Source organism: Zosterops lateralis (assembly GCF_965231275.1).
Source record: "Zosterops lateralis genome assembly, chromosome: 37".
In the NCBI taxonomy this organism is placed as follows: domain Eukaryota; kingdom Metazoa; phylum Chordata; class Aves; order Passeriformes; family Zosteropidae; genus Zosterops; species Zosterops lateralis.
Genome location: NC_139797.1, coordinates 452,336 through 472,954, shown reverse-complemented (window position 1 = coordinate 472,954; position 20,619 = coordinate 452,336). Strand labels below are relative to the sequence as shown.

At 46.3% G+C, this 20,619-nt stretch overlaps 1 protein-coding gene across 1 annotated transcript; it reads left to right on the top strand.

The window, feature by feature from the left end:
- The first annotated feature begins 32 nt into the window (after nt 1-32).
- CYTH2 (cytohesin 2) lies at nt 33-19,538 on the top strand. The gene is made up of 12 exons (XM_083882067.1): nt 33-101; nt 1,799-1,946; nt 3,116-3,182; nt 3,805-3,923; nt 5,117-5,197; nt 6,207-6,319; nt 7,734-7,882; nt 9,656-9,767; nt 11,748-11,824; nt 12,631-12,702; nt 17,037-17,191; nt 18,785-19,538. The coding sequence occupies exons 1-12, from the start codon at nt 83-85 to the stop codon at nt 18,870-18,872; spliced, it is 1,200 nt and encodes a 399-aa protein (XP_083738193.1). The 5' UTR covers nt 33-82; the 3' UTR covers nt 18,873-19,538.
- The last annotated feature ends 1,081 nt before the right edge of the window (nt 19,539-20,619 follow it).

The following is a 20,619-nucleotide window of genomic DNA, read 5'->3' as shown; positions in this document are numbered from 1 at the left end:
GCGGAGCGGGAGGAGCGGGAGGAGCGGCCCGGGCGGAGCGGGAGGAGCGGCGGGAGCCCAAAGGAGCAGCCCCGGCCCCGCCATGGAGGACGGAGTTTACGGTGAGGCCGCGGCGGGAACCGGAGGGCGGGAAAATCCTGAGGGGAAAAGGGCGGGGGGGGGATCCGTGAGGCGGCAGCCAATGGGAGAGCGAGGCGCCGTCACGTGGGGGGCGCGGCGGGAAAAATTGAGGCGGGAGGGGCCACGTGAATGGGCGGGGCCAATCCCAGGGGGCGAGGCCAGGCCATAAAAGGAGATGACCACGCCCCTTCCGTTTGGCCACGCCCCTTTATATATACCACACCCATTTATCAAACCACGCCTCGTTTTCTAAGCCACGCCCCCTCGCCGGTGCCGTTCAGGCCACGCCCCTTTGCAAATTAGCATTTTCTTATTGGGAAAGGCCACGCCCCTTCGGTGCAGGCCACGCCCACATTTCCTAATATGGCAAAGGGGTGTAGCTAGTGTTTGAATGAGGGGGCGGGGCTTGTTTGGGAAGGGGCGTGGTCAAGGAAAGGGTGGACAGGTGTGATATGGGTGTGGCCAGGTGTGATGTGGGTGTGGCCAGGTGTGTCCTGGGTGTGGCCAGGTGTGCCCTGGGTGTGCCCTGGGTGTGGCCAGGTGTGATGTGGGTGTGGCCAGGTGTGCCTTGGGTGTGGCCAGGTGTGCCCTGGGTGTGCCCTGGGTGTGGCCAGGTGTGATGTGGGTGTGGCCAGGTGTGCCTTGGGTGTGGCCAGGTGTGCCCTGGGTGTGCCCTGGGTGTGGCCAGGTGTGATGTGGGTGTGGCCAGGTGTGTCCTGGGTGTGGCCAGGTGTGCCCTGGGTGTGCCCTGGGTGTGGCCAGATGTGATGTGGGTGTGGCCAGGTGTGCCTTGGGTGTGGCCAGGTGTGCCCTGGGTGTGCCCTGGGTGTGGCCAGGTGTGATGTGGGTGTGGCCAGGTGTGCCTTGGGTGTGGTCAGGGAGGTGTGGGCATGGCCAGGTGTGGCCTGGGTGTGGCCAGGTGTGATGTGGGTGTGTCCAGGTGTGGCCTGGGTGTGGTCAGGTGTGATGTGGGTGTGTCAAGGTGTCCCCTGGGTGTGGTCTCGTGTGTCCTGGGTGTTGCCAGGTCTGCCCAGGTGAGATGTGGGCGTGGTCAGTGAGGTGTGGGCGTGGTCAGGGCTCCCAATGACTCCATTAGGGAGTTGCTGGGTGGGATCCAGGTGGGTGTGGCCAGCCCCAGGTGCCCCCAGGTGCCCCCAGGTGACCCCAGGAGGGTGTGGCCAGCCCCAGGTGCCCCCAGGTGCCCCCAGGTGACCCCAGGTGGGTGTGGTCAGCCCCAGGTGGGTGTGGCCAGGCCCAGGTGGGTGTGGCCAGGCCCAGGTGGGTGTGGTCAGCTCCAGGTGGGTGTGGCCATCCCCAGGTGGGTGTGGTCAGTCCCAGGTGGGTGTGGTCAGCCCCAGATGGGTGTGGTCAGCTCCAGGTGGGTGTGGTCAGCTCCAGGTGGGTGTGGCCAGCCCCAGGTGGGTGTGGCCAGGCCCAGGTGGGTGTGTCCAGCCCCGGGTGGGTGTGGTCAGCTCCAGGTGGGTGTGGTCAGCTCCAGGTGGGTGTGGTCAGCCCCAGGTGGGCGTGACCAGCCCCAGGTGCTCCCAGGTGACCCCAGGTGGGTGTGGCCAGCCCCAGGTGGGTGTGGCCAGGCCCAGGTGGGCGTGGCCGGCCCCAGGTGGGTGTGGCCGGCCCCAGGTGGGCGTGGCCGGCCCCAGGTGACCCCTGGCTGTGTCAGTCCCCCCAGACCTGTCTCCCGAGGAGCGCCGTGAGCTGGAGTCGATCCGGCGGCGGAAGCAGGAGCTGCTGGGGGAGATCCAGCGCCTGCGGGACGAGCTCAGCGAGGCCATCAGCGAGGTCGAGGGGCTCGAGGCCAACGAGGGCAGGTGAGTTCATAAAAAAATCCCAAAATTCCCCAAAAATTCCCCAAATTCCCACAAAATTCCCCCCAAAAATCGCACAAAATTTCCACAAAATTCACGAAATTTCCGAAAAAAATTCCCCCCAAAAAATCGCACAAAATTCCCACAAAATTCCCTCAAAAAATGTCCAAAATTCCCAAAAATTCCCCATAAAATTTCCAAAAAATTCCCAAAATTTCCCCCAAAAATTTCCGAAAAATTCCCAAAATTTCCCAAAAAATTCCCCAAAAAAGTCTCGAGAAATCCCCAAAAATTCCCCCAAAAATTCCCTCCTGGGATCTCAAAATTCCCCCAAAATTGCCCCAAATTCCCACCTGGGAACATCAACCAGCAAGGTCCAGGGGCTCAAGGCCAACGAGGGCAGGTGAATTCATAAAAAAATCCCCAAATTCCCACAAAATTCCCCAAATTCCCAAAAATTCCCACAAAAAAATCCCAAATTCCAAAAAATTCTCGCAAATTTCTCCAAAATTCTCAAAAATTCCCACCTCAAAACCCCAAATTTCACGTTTTTTATAACAAAAATACTCAAAAATTCCCTCCAAATTTCCCTCCAAATTTCCCCAAAATTCCCCCCAAAATTTCCTCAGATTTCCCAAAATTTCCCCCAAATTTGCCCCAAAATTTCCTCAAATTTCCGAAAAATTTCCCCAAAATTTCCCCTAAAATTCCCCAGTTTCCCCCAAATATCCCTCAAAATTTCCCCAAATTTCCCTCCAAATTTCCCCCAAAGTTCCCCCAAATTCTCCCAAAATTCCCCCAAAATTCCCTCCAAATTTCCCCAAAATTCCCAAAATTTCCCCCAAAAATTCCCACAAAATTCCTAAAAATTCCACAAAATTCCCCCCACAATATTCCCTAAAAATCCCTCAAATTCCTGAAATTTCCCCCCAAATATTCCCAAAATTCCCCCAAAATTACAAAACAAATCCCTCAAAAATTCCCCAAATTTTCCCCCAAAATTCCCAAAATTACCAAAAAAATTCCCCAAAAATTCCCCAAAAATTCCCAAAATTACCAAAAAAAATCCCAAAAAATTCCCCAAAATTCCCCAAATTCCCCGAAATTCTCAAAAATTCTCCCAAATTCCCCCAAAATTCCCCCAAAATTCCCAAATTCCCCCCAATTTCCAGCAAGACTCTGCAGAGGAACCGGAAGATGGGGATGGGCCGGAAAAAATTCAACATGGACCCAAAAAAGGTGAGGGAAATTCGGGAATTTTGGGGATTTTTTTGGGATTTTTGGGAATTTTTTGGGATTTTTTTTGGATATATTGGAATTTTGGGGGGAATTTTGGGAATTTTTTGGGATTTTTTTGGAATTTTTGGGGATTTTTTTGTAATTTTTTAGAATTTTGGGGGGAATTTTTTGGGATTTTTGGGGATTTTTTGGTATTTTTTTTGGGAATTTTTTTGAATTTTTTAGGGAAATTTTTTGTGAATTTTTTGGATTTTTTTGGGGAGAATTTTTGGGGGTTTTTTTGGAATTTTTTGGATTTTTTTGAGGAATTTTTGGGGGGAATTTTTTGGGATTTTTAATTATTTTTTGGGGAATTTTTTAGGAATTTTTGAGGATTTTTGAAGAATTTTGCGGGGGAATTTTATGGGAATTTTTCAGGTTCCAGGAGGGAATTTTTGAGAATTTTGGGGAAATTTTGGAGAAATTTCAGGGAATTTTGAGTATTTTTTGTTATAAAAAATGCAAATTTTGGGGATTTTAGGTGGGAATTTTGGGGTTTTTTGGTGGGAATTTTTGAGAAATTTTAGGAATTTCATCTCCCACCTCTTAAATTTGAATATTTTTATAAATTTCTCCCCCCCAGGGGATCCAGTTCCTGGTGGAGCAGGAGCTGCTGCGACACACGGCCGAGGACATCGCCCGCTTCCTCTACAAGGGGGAGGGGCTGAACAAAACGGCCATTGGGGATTACCTGGGGGAGAGGTGGGGACTGGGATAAACTGGGGGGACTGGGAGGGACTGGGATCAACTGGGAATTGATGTATGTCAATGGGAGCCAATGGGAGCCAATGGGATTTAGTGGGAACCAATGGGAGCCAATGGGAACCAATGGGAGCCAATGGGAACCAATGGGAGCCAATGGGAGCCAATGGGAATCAATGGGAGCCAATGGGAGTGAATGGGAGCCAATGGGAACCAATGGGAGCCAATGGGAATCAATGGGAGCCAATGGGAGCCAATGGGAGTGAATGGGAGCCAATGGGAGCCAATGGCAGACAATGGGAACCAATGGGAGCCAATGGGAGCCAATGGGAGTGAATGGGAGCCAATGGGAGCCAATGGGAACCAATGGGAATCAATGGGAGCCAATGGGAGTGAATGGGAGCCAATGGGAATCCATGGGAGCCAATGGCAGACAATGGGATTTAGTGGGAACCAATGGGAGCCAATGGGAATCAATGGGAACCAATGGGAGCCAATGGGAGCCAATGGGAGCCAATGGGAGTCAATGGGAACCAATGGGAGCAAATTGGAGCCAATGAGAATCAATGGGGGCAGTTTTGGGGCCCTGGGAGGGACTGGGAGTGACTGGGATAAACTGGGAGGGACTGGGAGGGGATTTGGGGCAGTTTTGGGGGGATTTGGGGCAGCTTTGGGGCACTGGGACAGACTGGGAGCAACTGGGACTGAACTGGGATTGATGGGAATTTAACTGGGAGCACAATGATTGACAGCTATGGGCGTGGCTTGGGATGATTGACAGGTCTGGGGCTGGTCTGGTAATGAGGTGGGCGTGTCCTGTGAGGGTGTGGGCGTGGCCAGGCTTGATTGACAGCCCTGGGGCTGGTCTGTTAATGAGGTGGACGTGTCCTGTGGGGATGTGGGCGTGGCCATGGTTGATTGACAGGGCTGGTCTGGTAAATGAGGTGGGCGTGTCCTGTGGGGATGTGGGCGTGGCCATGGTTGATTGACAGGGCTGGTCTGGTAAATGAGGTGGGCGTGTCCTGTGGGGATGTGGGCGTGGCCAGACTTGATTGACAGGGCTGGTCTGGTAATGAAGTGGGCACATCCTGTGGGGATGTGGGCGTGGTCAGGGTTGATTGACAGCCTGGGGTTGGTCTGTTAATGAGGTGGGCGTGGCCAGGGTTGATTGACAGCCTGGCCCCGCCCCCCAGGGAGGAGTTTAACCTGGGCGTCCTCCACGCCTTCGTGGACCTGCACGAGTTCACCGACCTCAACCTGGTGCAGGCGCTCAGGTGAGACCCCTGGGCACACCTGGGGACACCTGAGACACACCTGGGGACACACCTGGGGACACCTGGGGACACACCTGGGGACACACCTGGGGACACCTGGGACACACCTGGGGACACCTGGGCACACCTGGAGACACCTGGGGACACACCTGGGGACACCTGGGCACACCTGGTAGGGCTGGGACACACCTGGGGACACCTGGGGACACCTGAGACACACCTGGGGACACACCTGGGGACACCTGGGGACACCTGGGACACACCTGGGGACACCTGGGCACACCTGGGGACACCTGGGGACACCTGGGACACACCTGGGGACACCTGGGCACACCTGGGGACACCTGGGGACACCTGGGACACACCTGGTGGGGCTGGGACACACCTGGGGACACCTGGGGACACCTGGAGACACCTGGGGACACACCTGGTGGGGCTGGGACACACCTGGGGACACCTGGGGACACCTGGAGACACCTGGGGACACACCTGGTGGGGCTGGGACACACCTGGGGACACCTGGGGACACCTGGAGACACCTGGGGACACACCTGGTGGGGCTGGGACACACCTGGGGACACCTGGGGACACCTGGACACACCTGGAGACACCTGGGGACACCTGGGGACACCTGGGACTCACCTGGGGACACCTGGGGACACACCTGGGACACACCTGGGACACACCTGGGGCACACCTGGGCACACCTGGACACACCTGGGCACACCTGGGGACACACCTGAATTTTGGGGAATTCCAGGTGAGGTTTTGAGGTGTCCCAGGTGAATTTTTTTGGGAATTCCAGGTGAATTTTTCGGGGAATTCCAGGTGAGGTTTTTGGGGGGTTTCAGGTGTATTTTTTAGGAATTCCAGGTGAATTTTTTGGGAATTCCAGGTGAGACTTTGGGGTGTTGCACGTGAATTTTTTTGGGAATTCCAGGTGAGATTTTTGGGAGATTTCAGGTGAGGTTTTTGGGGCTCCCAGGTGAGTTTTTCTGGAACATTCCAGGCAGTTCCTGTGGAGTTTCCGGCTCCCGGGGGAGGCGCAGAAAATCGACCGAATGATGGAGGCCTTTGCCCAGAGATACTGTTTGTGTAACCCGGGGGTCTTCACCTGCACAGGTGAGCTCTGAACACACCTGGGGACAGGTAACACACCTGGGGACACCTGGGACAGGTAACACACACCTGGGGACAGGTAACACACCTGGGGACAGGTAACTCACACCTGGGGACAGGTAACACACCTGGGACAGGTAACACACACCTGGGGACAGGTAACACACCTGGGACAGGTAACACACACCTGGGGACAGGTAACTCACACCTGGGACAGGTAACACACACCTGGGGACAGGTAACACACCTGGGGACAGGTAACTCACACCTGGGGACAGGTAACACACCTGGGACAGGTAACACACACCTGGGGACAGGTAACACACCTGGGACAGGTAACACACACCTGGGGACAGGTAACTCACACCTGGGACAGGTAACACACACCTGGGACAGGTAACACACACCTGGGGACAGGTAACACACACCTGGGGACAGGTAACACATCTGGGACACACCTGGACACACCCAGACACACCTGGGGACACTTGAACTCTCACATACTCAAACCTGGGTGTGACAGGGCCACACCTGGCTGGGACAGGAGCTCACCTGGGCACACCTGAGCACAGGTAACACACCTGGGACACACCTGGGACACACCTGGGCACTCCTGGGACACACCTGGGACACACCTGGACACACCTGGGACACACCTGGGACACACCTGGACACACCTGGGCCCACAGATACTCACACCTGTCTGGGACAGGAACTCACCTGGGCACAGGTAACACACCTGGGACACACCTGGGCCCACACAGACACACCTGAACTCACACAGACTCACATTTGGCTGGGACAGGGCCACAATTGGGTGGGACAGGAGCTCACCTGGGCACACCTGAGCACAGGTAACACACCTGGGACACACCTGGACACACCTGGGACACACCTGGGACACACCTGGGCACACCTGGGACACACCTGGGACACACCTGGACACACCTGGGCCCACAGATACTCACACCTGTGTGGGACAGGGCCACACCTGTGTGGGACAGGAACTCACCTGGGCACAGGTAACACACCTGGGACACACCTGGGCCCACACAGACACACCTGAACTTACACAGACTCACATTTAGCTGGGACAGGGCCACAATTGGCTGGGACAGGAGCTCACCTGGGCACACCTGAGCACAGGTAACACACCTGGGACACACCTGGACACACCTGGGACACACCTGGGGACACCTGGGACACACCTGGGACACACATAACTCACACCTGAGCACAGATAACACACACCTGAGCCCAAGTAACACACCTGGGACACACCTGAACTCACACAGACTCACATTTAGCTGGGACAGGGCCACAATTGGCTGGGACAGGAGCTCACCTGGGCACACCTGAGCACAGGTAACACACACCTGTGCCCAGGTAAGGCTCACCTGAGCTCACCTGTCCGCAGACACCTGCTACGTGCTGTCCTTTGCCGTGATCATGCTGAACACAAGCCTGCACAACCCCAACGTGCGGGACAAGCCGTCGGCCGAGCGCTTCGTGGCCATGAACCGCGGCATCAACGACGGCGGCGACCTGCCCGAGGAGCTGCTCAGGGTGGGCGGGGCTTCGGGGGGCGTGGCCAGGGGGCGTGGCCAGGTGTGGACAGGTGTGGGGGGAGATTTGGGGGGGAAAAGGTAAAAAATTGGGGGAGAAAAGGTGAAAAAATGGGAATTTTGGGGCAAAAATTGGGGAAAAAAATGGGAGATTCGGGGAGAAAAATGGGAGATTTGGGGGGGTTGGGGGCGTGGCTTATGTGGGTGTGGTCAGGGGGCGTGGCCAGGTGTGGGGGGAAATTTTGGGTGAAATTTGGGAGGAAAAAGGTGAAAAATTGGGAAATTTAGGGGGGTTGGGAGGGGAAAATCCCCCCCAAATTCCCCCAAATCCCCCAAAATTCCCCGAAAACCTCCCAAAACTCCCCCCAAAATCCCCCAAAATCCCCCAAATTCCCCTTAAATTCTTCAAAAATCCCCCAAAATTCCTCAAAAACCCCCCAAATTTCCCCCAAATCCCCCAAAATTCCCCGAAAATCTCCCAAATCCCCCAAAATTCCAACAAATTCCCCCAAATCCCCCCAAAATTCCCCAAAAAATCCCCCAAATTCTCATTAAATTCGTCAAAAATCCCCCAAATTTTCCTCCAAAACCCCCCAAACTCCCCCAAATCCCCCCAAAATCCCCCAAATCCCTCAAAAATTCCCCGAAAAATTCCCCAAATTCCCCTTAAATTCTTCAAAATTCCCCAAGTTTTCCTCCAAAACCCCCAAACTCCCTCAAAACTCCCCCAAACCCCCCAAAATCCCCCAAAATACCCCGAAAAATCCCCCAAATTCCCCTTAAATTCTTCAAAAATCCCCCAAATTTTCCTCCAAAATCCCCCAAAATTCCCCAAAATTCCCCAAAAAATCTCCCAAATCCCCCAAAATCCCCCAAATTTTCCCCAAATCCCCCAAATTCCCCCCAAAATCCCCCAAAAATTCCCCCAAACTCCCCCAAAATCCACCCAAAAAATCCCCCAAATTCCCCCAAAATCCACCCAAAATCCCCCAAATTCCCCTTAAATTCTTCAAAATTCCCCCAAAATTCCCTTCAAAACCCCCAAACTTCCCCAAAACCCCCCAAATTTCCCCCAAATCCCCCAAAAATTCCCCGAAAAATCCCCCAAAATCTCCCAAATCCCTCCAAAATTCCCCAAATTCCCCCAAAATCCCCCAAATTCCCCTTAAATTCTTCAAAACTCCCCCAAACTCCCTCAAAACTCCCCAAAATCCTCCAAATTTTCCCAAATCCCCCAAAAATCCCTTTAAATCATCTTAATTTTCCCCAAAATCCCCCAAAATCCCCCAAGCCCCCCCAAAATTCCCAAAAAAATCCCCCAAATTCCTCTTAAATTCTTTAAAAATCCCCCAAATTTTCCTCAAAACCCCCCCAAAATCCCGCAAATTTTCCCAAATCCCCCCAAATTCCCCCAAATTTCCCCCAAAATCCCCCAAAATTCCCTGAAAAATCCCCCAAACTCCCCTTAAATTCTTCAAAACTCCCCCAAACTCCCTCAAAACTCCCCCCAAATCCTCCAAAATTTCCCAAAATCCCCCAAATTCCCCCAAAATCTCTCAAATTCCCCTTAAATCCTTCAAAATTCCCCGAAAAATCCCCCAAATTCTCATGAAATTCTTAAAAAAATCCCCCAAAATTCCCTTAAATTCTACAAAAATCCCCCAAAATTCCCTTCAAACTCCCCCAAACTCCCCCAAATTTCCCCAAAACTCCCCAAAATCCCCCAAATCTTCCAAAATTTCCAAAAACATCCCAAATTTCCCCCAAATTCCAGAACCTGTACGAGAGCATCCGCTCGGAGCCGTTCAAGATCCCCGAGGACGACGGGAACGACCTGACCCACACCTTCTTCAACCCCGACCGCGAGGGCTGGCTGCTCAAACTGGGTCAGACACGCCCCCCGGGCCACGCCCAGCGCACCTGGACACGCCCAGCGCACCTGGGAGGGGCCACGCCCAAAATTCCCCAAAAAAACCGGGTTAAAATCGACCAAAATTTCGAATTTTGGGGATTTTTTGATGATTTTTTTGGGGATTTTTTGGGTTTTTCAGAGGGCTGGCTGCTCAAACTGGGTCAGACACGGGCCCGGGCCACGCCCAGCGCACCTGGACACGCCCAGCACACCTGGGAGGGGCCACGCCCAAAATTCCCAAAAAAACCCCCGTGAAAATCGGATTTTTAATGATTTTTTTTGATTTTTTGGTGATTTTTTGATGATTTTTTGGTGATTTTTTGGTGTTTTTTAAGGGTTAGACCACGCCCATCTCACCTGGACACGCCCACCTCACCTGGACACGCCCAGCACACCTGGGAGGGGCCACGCCCAAAAATCCCAAAAAAACCCCCGTGAAAATTGGATTTTTAATGATTTTTTTTAGGATTTTTTGGTGATTTTTTGATGATTTTTTGGTGATTTTTTGGTGTTTTTTAAGGGTTAGGCCACGCCCACCTCACCTGGGCCACGCCCAACACACCTGGACACGCCCAGCACACCTGGGAGGGGCCACGCCCAAAAATCCCAAAAAAAACTCTGTGAAAATTGGGTGAAATTTGGATTTTTTGTGATTTTTTTAGGAATTTTTTGTGATTTTTTGGGGATTTTTTGGGGATTTTTGGGGGATTTTTTGGGGATTTTTTTAGGATTTTTTTTTTATTTTTGGGGGGATTTTTTTGAGGATTTTTTTGGATTTTTTTTGGAGTTTTTTGAAGATTTTTTTGAGGATTTTTTGGGGATTTTTGGGGGATTTTTTTGGGGATTTTTTTGGGATATTTTGGGAATTTTTTTGAGGATTTTTGGGGGATTTTTTGGAGGATTTTTTGGGGATTTTTTGTGACTTTTGGGGATTTTTTTAGGATTTTTTTTGGGATTTTTTTGGGATTTTTTTGGTGGGACACGCCCCTGGCCACGCCCATTTTCCTGACCACGCCCATTTTCCCCAGGCCACGCCCCCTCCCAATTCCCCCAGTTGGATTTTGCTGACGTTTAATTGTTAATTAATGATTTATTAGTTAATTAATGAGAGTTTTCTTTCTTTTTTTCTCCCAAAATTCCCCCAAATTCCTCCAAAATCCCCAAATTCCCCAAAAATCCCCAAAATTCCCCAAACTTCCCCAAAATTTCCCAAAATTCTCCAAAATTCCCTTAAAATTCCCCAAAATTCCCAAAAAATTCCACAAATTTCCCCAAAATTCCCCCCCTGGTGCTGCTTTTGGGACCCCCCCAGGAGGTGAGTGACGGAGTGGGGGAGGGACCCCCCAAAAATCCCCCCCAAAAATCCAAAATTCCCCCCAAAATACCCTAAAAATCCCCAAATTCCCCCAAATCCCTCCAGAATTCCCCAAATGTCCTCAATTTTCACTGCAAATCCCCCAAATTCCTCCCAAATTCCCCCAAAATCCCTCCAAAATCTCCCAAATCTTTCTCAAGTCTCCAAATTCCCCCAAAATGTCCCAAAATTCCCCCAAAATCCCCCAAATTTTCCCCCAATCCCCCAAATTTCCCCCAAATTCTCCCCCATAATCCAAAAAATTCCCCTAAAATTCCCCAAAACGCCCAAAATTCCCCCAAATCCCCCCCAAAATCACCCAAAATTCCCAAAATCCTCCCCAAATACCCCAAATTTCTCTCAAATCCCCCCAAACCCCCAAAATCCCCCAAATTCCCCCCAAATTCCCCAAAATTTCCTCCAAAATCCCCCAAATTTCCCCCAAATTCTCCCCCAAAATCCAAAAAATCCCCCCAAAATCCCCCACAATTCCCCCAAAATCCCCCCAAATTTCCCCAAATCCCCCAAATTTCCCCAAAAAGCCCCAAATTCCCCCAAAATCCCCCCAAATTCCCCCCAAATTCCCCCCAAACCCCCCAGGTGGGCGGGTGAAGACGTGGAAGCGCCGCTGGTTCATCCTCACCGACAACTGCCTCTACTACTTCGAGTACACCACGGTGAGAGCCCAAAACACCCCAAATTCACCCCAAAATCAGCAAAATTCACCCCAAAATACCCCAAAATCCAACTCAGGACCCCCAAAAACCCCAAAATCTGCCCCAAAATACCCAAAATTGGCCCCAAAATCAACAAAATTCACCCCAAAATCCCCGAAAATCCAACTCAGGAGCCCCAAAAACCCCAAAATCCAATTCAGAAACCCCCAAACCCCCAAAATTCACCCCAAAATCAACAAAATTCAACCCAAAATCACCCAAAATCCAACTCAGGAGCCTCAAAAACCCCAAAATCGACCCCAAAATACCCCAAATTTATCCCAAAATCAACAAAATTTATCCCAAAATCAGCAAAATTACCCCAAAATCGGCCTTAGGACCCCCCAAAACCCAAAAATTCACCCCAAAATACCCCAAATTTATCCCAAAATTCCCAAATCCTCCCCAAAATCCCCAAGAAAGTCCCAAAATTCCCCAAAATTCCCCAAATTTCCCCCAAATCTCTCCCCAGGGACCCCAAAAATTCCCTCAGGGCTCCCAAAATTTCCCCAAATCCCCCAAATTTCCCCAAATTTTCCCCAAAATTCCCCAAAAATCCTCAAAATTCCTCCAAAATTCCCAAAAATTCCCGAATTTCCTCAAATTTCCCCCAAAAATCCCCCAAATTTTGCCTCAGGGATCCCCAAAATTCGCCCAAAATCCCCCAAAATTCCCCCAAAATTCCCCAAAATTCGCCCAAAATCCCCCAAATTCCCTCAAAAGTCCCAAAAATTCCCCAAAATCCCCAAAATTTTATTTTTTTTCAGGACAAGGAGCCCCGTGGGATCATCCCCCTGGAGAACCTGAGCATCCGCGAGGTCGAGGACCCCCGGAAACCCGTGAGAAAAAACACCAAAATTAACCCAAAATCACCCAAAATTACCCCCAAAAATATCCCAAAATTAACCCAAAAATATCCCAAAAATATCCCAAAATTACTCAAAAATTACCCCAAAATTACCCCAAAAATATCCCAAAATTAACCCCAAAAATATCCCAAAATTACCCCAAAATTAACCCCAAAATTACCCAAAAATTGCCCCAAAATGACCCCAAAAATATCCCAAAATTACCCGAAAATTAACCCCAAAAATCTCCCAAAATGACCCCAAAATTATCCCAAAATTACCCCAAAAATATCCCAAAATGACCCAAAAAAATGGCACAAAAATTACCCCAAAGTGACCCAAAATTACCCCAAAATTATCCCCAAAATGACCCAAAAAATATCCCAAAATTATCTCAAAATGACCCCAAAAATCACCCCAAAATTACCCCGAATTTCCCCCAAAATTCCGCAAAATGACCCAAATAATGGCAAAACAATTCCCCAAAATTTCCCCCAAATTACTCCAAAATTACCCCAAAAATTACCCCAAAATCACCCCAAAATGACCCAAAAATATCCCAAAATTACCCGAAAATTAACCCAAAAATATCCAAAAATTACCCCAAAATTACCCCAAAAATTTCCCCCAAAATTACCCGAAAATTAACCCCAAATTAACCCCAAAAATATCCAAAAATTACCCCAAAATTACCCCAAAAATTTCCCCCAAAAGTTCCCCCAAAATTCCCCAAAATGATCCAAAAATTGGCGCAAAAATCCCAAAAATTCCCCATTTTTTTCCCCATTTTTTCCCCGTTTTTCCTCCAATTTTTTCCCTTTTTTTCCCCATTTTTTCCCCATTTTTTCCCCATTTTTTTCCCAATTTTTTCCCCATTTTTCCTCCAAATTTTTTCCCCATTTTTCCTCCAATTTTTTTCCCATTTTTTCCTCCCGTTTTTCCCCATTTTTCCTCCAAATTTTCCCCATTTTTTCCTCCAAATTTTTTCCGATTTTTTCCCAAAATGGTCCAAACTGGTTTTACTGGAAAATTCTCTTTTTTTTTCTCATTTTCACCAGAAAATTCTCTTTTTTTTTCCCATTTTTCCCCAATTTTTTCCTCATTTTTCCCCCATTTTTCCTCCAAATTTTTTCCCCATTTTTCCTCCAAATTTTTTACAATTTTTTTCCCGTTTTTCCTCCATTTTTCCCCATTTTTCCTTCAAATTTTTCCCAATTTTTTCCTAATTTTTTCCAATTTTTTCCCTATTTTTTCCCCATTTTTTCCCCATTTTTTTCCCAATTTTTTCCCCATTTTTCCTCCAAATTTTTTCCTAATTTTTCCTCCAAATTTTTTCCAATTTTTTCCCCAATTTTCCCCCAATTTTCCCCCAATTTTTTCCCCATTTTTTCCCCATCTTTTCCCCTTTTTTTCCCATTTTCCCCCCATTTTTTCCCCATTTTTTCCCCATTTTCCCCCCAATTTTTTCTCAATTTTTTCCCAATTTTTTCCCAATTTTTTCCCAGCTCTTTTAACTGTTTTTTCCTGTTTTATTTTTATTTCCCAGCACTGTTTTGAGCTGTTCATCCCCAACACCAAGGGGCAGCTGATCAAGGCCTGTCAGGGCCCCCAAAACCCCCAAATTTCCTCCCCCAGGAGCCCCAAACTGGTCCAAACTGGTTTTTACTGGTTTCTACTGGTTTTTACTAATTTTTCTTCCCTGTTAAACCATTTTTACCTCCAAATTTCCACCAAAAATGCCCCAAAATCCCCATTTTTCCCCCTTTTTTTCCATTTTTTCCCCATTTTTCCCAATTTTTTCCCCATTTTTCCCCCATTTTTCGTCCAAATTTTTCCCAATTTTTCCTCCATTTTTTCCCCATTTTTCCCCATTTTTCCTCCAAATTTTTTTCCAATTTTTTCCCCGTTTTTTTCCCCATTTTTTCCCAAATTTTCCTCCAAATTTCCCCCAATTTTTTCCCCATTTTCTCCCATTTTTCCCCCCAATTTTCTCCCAATTTTTTCCCAATTTTTCCCCCATTTTTCCTCCAAATTTTTTCCCCAATTTTCCTCCAAATTTTTCCCAATTTTTTTCCCAATTTTTTCCCCATTTTTTCCCCAATTTTTTCCCAATTTTTCCCCAATTTTTTCCCAATTTTTCCCCAATTTTTTCCCAACTTTTCCCCATTTTTTAACCTATTTATTTTTATTCCCAACACTGTTTTGAGCTGTTCATCCCCAACACCAAGGGGCAGCTGATCAAGGCCTGTCAGGGCCCCCAAAACCCCCAATTTTTCTCCCTTTTCTCCCTCAATTTTCCCCCCATTTTTTCCCCATTTATTCCCCCTTTTTCCTCATTTTTTCCCCATTTTTCCCAATTTTCCCCCAATTTTTCCCCAATTTTTTCCCCATTTTTTCCCCATTTTTACCAATTTTTTCCCCATTTTTCCTCCAAATTTTGCTCATTTTTTCCCTATTTTTTCCCAATTTTCCCCCCATTTTTCCTCCAAATTTTTACCAATTTTTCCCCCAATTTTCCCCATTTTTTCCCCATTTTTCCTCCAAATTTCCCCCATTTTTTCCCCATTTTCTCCCATTTTTCCCCCCAATTTTTTCCCAATTTTTCCCCAATTTTTCCCCAATTTTTTCCCCATTTTTCCCCATTTTTCCCCAATTTTTTCCCTATTTTTCCCAATTTTTTCCCCATTTTTTCCCCATTTTTTCCCCATTTTCCCCCCAATTTTTTCTCAATTTTTTCCCAATTTTTTCCCAATTTTTTCCCAGCTCTTTTAACTGTTTTTTCCTGTTTTATTTTTATTTCCCAGCACTGTTTTGAGCTGTTCATCCCCAACACCAAGGGGCAGCTGATCAAGGCCTGTCAGGGCCCCCAAAACCCCCAAATTTCCTCCCCCAGGAGCCCCAAACTGGTCCAAACTGGTTTTTACTGGTTTCTACTGGTTTTTACTAATTTTTCTTCCCTGTTAAACCATTTTTACCTCCAAATTTCCACCAAAAATGCCCCAAAATCCCCATTTTTCCCCCTTTTTTTTCCATTTTTTCCCCATTTTTCCTCCAAATTTTTTTCCAATTTTTTCCCCGTTTTTTTCCCCATTTTTTCCCAATTTTTCCCCAATTTTTTCCCAATTTTTCCCCAATTTTTCCCCAGTTTTTTCCCCATTTTTTCCCCCAGTTTTCCTCCAATTTTTTCCCAATTTTTTCCCCATTTTTTCCCCGTTTTTCCCCCAAATTTTTTCCAATTTTTTCTCAATTTTTCCCCAATTTTTTCCCAACTTTTCCCCATTTTTTAACCTATTTATTTTTATTCCCAACACTGTTTTGAGCTGTTCATCCCCAACAACAAGGGGCAGCTGATCAAGGCCTGTCAGGGCCCCCAAAACCCCCAATTTTTCTCCCTTTTCTCCCTCAATTTTTCCCCCATTTTTTCCCCATTTATTCCCCCTTTTTCCTCATTTTTTCCCCATTTTTCCCAATTTTCCCCCAATTTTTCCCCAATTTTTTCCTCATTTTTTCCCCATTTTTCCCAATTTCCCCCCACTTTTTTCCCAATTTTTTCCCCATTTTTTCCCCCATTTCTCCCCCAATTTTATCCCCATTTTTTCCCCATTTTTTCCCCATTTTTTCCCAATTTTTTCTCAATTTTTTCCCAATTTTTCCCCAATTTTTTCCCAACTTTTCCCCATTTTTTAACCTATTTTTTTTTTATTTCCCAGCACTGTTTTGAGCTGTTCATCCCCAACAACAAGGGGCAGCTGATCAAGGCCTGTCAGGGCCCCCAAAACCCCCAATTTTTCTCCCTTTTCTCCCTCAATTTTTCCCCCATTTTTTCCCCATTTATTCCCCCTTTTTCCCCATTTTTTCCCCATTTTTCCCCATTTCCCCCAATTTTTCCCCAATTTTTTCCCCATTTTTTCCCCATTTTTCCTCCAAATTTTTCCCCATTTTTTCCTAATTTTTCCTCCAAAATTTTCCCCATTTTTCCTCCAAATTTTTCCCCATTTTTTTCCAATTTTTTCCCCATTTTTCCTCCAATTTTTTTCCCATTTTTTCCTCCATTTTTTCCCCATTTTTCCTCCAAATTTTTCCCATTTTTTCCCCATTTTTCCTCCAAATTTTTTACAATTTTTTTCCCGTTTTTCCTCCATTTTTTCCCATTTTTCCTCCAAATTTTTCCCAATTTTTCCCCAATTTTTCCCCAATTTTTTCCCCATTTTCCCCCCAATTTTTCCCCAATTTTTTCCCAATTTTTCCCAATTTTTTCCCAATTTTTTCCCAATTTTTTCCCAGCTCTTTTAACTGTTTTTTCCTGTTTTATTTTTATTTCCCAGCACTGTTTTGAGCTGTTCATCCCCAACAACAAGGGGCAGCTGATCAAGGCCTGTAAAACCGAGGCCGACGGGCGGGTGGTCGAGGGGAACCACGTCGTGTATCGGATCTCGGCCCCCACCCGGGAGCAGAAGGACGAGTGGATCAAATCCATACAGTGAGGGGGCTGAAAAGAATTCAAAATAATCCAAAAAGTTTATAAAAAATTAATTGGGAGGGTGGGGGGGTCAAGAAATGGGGGTTTGGGGGTGAAAAACGGGATTTTTGGGGTTAAAAATTGAATTTTTGGTGTTTAAAATGGGATTTTTCAAGGGTTAAAATGGGATTTTTTAGGGTCAAATTTGTCCAGTGACAAAAAAAAAAATCCCCGAAAATTTCCCCAAAAATTCCCCCCAAAATTTCCCAAATATTCCTGAAAAATTCCCAAAATTCCCTCCAAAAAATCCCCCCCAAAATCCCCAAAATATTCACGAAAAATTCCAAAAAATTTCCCCAAAAATTCCCAAAGAAATACAAAAAAAATTCTCAAAAAATTAAAAAAAAAATACAAAAAAAATCCCCCAAAAACCCCCCAAACAATCAAAAAAATCCCCCAAAAAAATTCCAAAAAAATCCCCCCAAAAATTCTCAAAAAAATTCCCAAAAAATCACAAAAAGTTCCCAAAAAATTCCTAAAAATATTTGGGAGAGGGTGGGGGGTGGTTAAGGGGCGGTTTGGGGGTAAAAAATGGGATTTTGGGGGGTAAAAATTGAATTTTTCAGGGTTAAATGTGGATTTTTAAGGGATAAAATGTGAATTTTTTGGTGGTTAAATGTGAATTTTTGGGAGTTAAGATGTGAATTTTTGAGGGTTAAAATGGTCCAGTGAGAGGCAAGAAAAATCCCAAAAATGTTCCTTAAAAAATTCCCAAAAAATCCCCCAAAAATAATAAAAAAAAAAAATCCCCAAAAATTCCCCCCAAAAATTCCCAAAATATTTCAAAAAAATTTCCAAAAAAACCCCCCAAAAATTCAAAAAAAAAATTTCTAAAAAATCCCCCAAAAAAATCTCACAAAAAATCCCCCAAAAAATTCCCAAAAAATCCCAAAAAATCCCCCCAAAATTCCCAAAAAATCCCCCCAAAAATTCCACAAAAAATCCCCAAAAATCCCCAAAAAATCAGTAAAAAATTCTAAAAAAATCGTAAAAATTCCCCCCAAAAAATCCCAAAAAATCCCAAAAAAATTCTCTTGAATTTCTTCAAAATTTTCCCCAAAAAATCTCCAAAAAAAATTCCAAAAAATTCCAAAAAATCAGTAAAAAATTCTAAAAAAATCGTAAAATTTCCCCAAAAAAATCCCAAAAAATTCCAAAAAAATTCTCTTGAATTTCTTCAAAATTTTCCCCAAAAAATCTCCCAAAAAAATCCAATAAATCCCCCAAAAAATCAGGAAAAAATTCTGAAAATATTGTAAAAAAATCTCCAAAAAATCCCCAAAAAATCCCAAAAAAATTCTCTTGAATTTCTTCAAAATTTTCCCCAAAAAATCTCAAAAAAAAATTCCAAAAAATCCCAAAAAATCAGTAAAAAATTCTAAAAAAAATCGTTAAAATTCCCCCAAAAAAATTCCAAAAAAAAATCCCCAAAAATCCCAAAAAAATCCCAAATAATTCCAAAAAAATTCTCTTGAATTTCTTCAAAATTTTCCCCAAAAAAACTCCAAAAAAATCCCAAAAAATTCCAAAAAAATTCCCATTTTTTTCCCGCAGGGCCGCGGTGAGTGTGGATCCTTTCTACGAGATGTTGGCGGCGAGAAAAAAGCGAATTTCGGTCAAGAAAAAACCCGAAAATCCCTAAAAATAAACCTCAAAAAAAAAGGGGGCGGGACCCCCAAATTCCCACCTGGAACTTCCCCAAAAAAATCCCCAAAAATGGGGAAAATCCTAAAAAAAAATTCCCAAAAATGGGGAAAATTCTCCCAAAAAAAATCCCAAAAATTGGGGAAAATTCCCAAAAAAATTCCCAAAAATTGGGAAAAAATCTCCCCCCAAAAAAATCCCCAAAATTGGGAATTGGAACCTCCGGAATTCCCAAAAATTCCCAAAATTTTCCCTCTGGGAGCCCCAAAATCCCAAAATTTCCCCCCAAAATCCCAAATTTTCCCCCAAAATCCCAAAATTCCCCAAAATTTCCTCCCAAAATCCCAAATTTTTCTTTGAGAATCCCAAATTTTCCTCCCAAAAATCCCCCAAAATACCCAAAATTTCCCCACAAAATCCCGAATTTCCTCCCAAAATCCCAAAATTTCCTCCCAAATCCCTTTTTTTTTTTTTTTTTTTTTGGAAAACCCAAAATTCCTTCTGGGAATCCCCAAAAATTCCCCCAAAAAATCCCCATTTGGGAATCCCAAATTTTCCTCCCAAATTTTCCTCCCAAAATCCCAAATTTTCCCCCAAAATTCCCCAAATTTTCCCCAAAAAATCCCAAATTTTGGCTCCCGGGGGGTCCCGGCCCCTCCCCCCCCCCCTTTATTTATGACCCCAAATAAAAAAAAATGAAAATTCCAGAAAAATTTGGGAAAATTTTTTAATTTTGGGGGGAAAAAATTTTGGGAGGGGGCGGGAAAGGGGGGGGAGGGGAATTTTGGGGGGATTTTGGGGAAATTTGGGAATTTTTGGGGAATTTTGGGGGAATTTGGGGGAAATTTTGGGAATTTTTGGGGGAATTTTGGGGGAGTTTGGGGAAATTTTGGGAAATTTTTGGGGATTTTGGGGGAATTTTGGGGGAAATTTCGCGAATTTGGGGGGAAATTTGGGTCAATTTGGGAGAATTTGGGAGAAATTTTGGGAATTTGGAGAATTTTGGAGAAATTTGGGGAAAATTCGGGAAAATTGGAGGAGTTTGGGGCTGTTTTTTGGGGAAATTTTGGAGAATTTTGGGGAAATTTGGGGAATTTTGGGGCCATTTTGGGGATTTTGGGGGAATTTTGGGAAATTTGAGGGGAATTTGGGGAGAATTTGGGGAATTTTTGGAATTCGGGGCCAATTTGGGTGAAATTTTGGGGATTTTGGGGGAAATTTTGGGGATTCTGGGAAATTTTGGGGGAAATTTTGGGAGAATTTGGGGGGATTTGGGGCCTTTTTTGGGAGAATTTGGGGGGTCCCAGGTGAGTTTTGGGCTCTCCAGGTGTGTCCAGGTGTGTCTCAGGTAATTCCAGGTGCTCCCAGGTGTATCCAGATGTGTCCAGGTGTGTCCAGGTGTTTCCAGGTGAGTTTTTTGGGCTCTTTCAGGTGATTCCAGGTGAGTTTTTGGGTTGTCCAGGTGTGTCCAGGTGCTCTCAGGTGTGTCCAGGTGTGTCCAGGTGAGTTTTTGGGCTGTCCAGGTGTATCCAGGTGCTCCCAGGTGCTCTCCAGGTGTATCCAGGTGTGTCTCAGGTGTGTCCCAGGTGTATCCAGGTGTGTCTCAGGTGTATCCAGGTGCTCCCAGGTGCTCTCAGGTGTGTCCCAGGTGTGTCCAGGTGCTCTCAGGTGCTCTCAGGTGTGTCTCAGGTGAGTTTTTGGGCTGTCCAGGTGTATCCAGGTGCTCTCAGGTAATTCCAGGTGAG

What these genes read in the sequence shown, in the direction of transcription:
- CYTH2 (XM_083882067.1), top strand. An exon ending in AACCTGGTGCAGGCGCTCAG is followed by an intron (nt 5,198 to 6,206) that starts GTGAGACCCCTG and finishes GGAACATTCCAG; the next exon opens with GCAGTTCCTGTGGAGTTTCC. An exon ending in TGCCCGAGGAGCTGCTCAGG is followed by an intron (nt 7,883 to 9,655) that starts GTGGGCGGGGCT and finishes CCCAAATTCCAG; the next exon opens with AACCTGTACGAGAGCATCCG.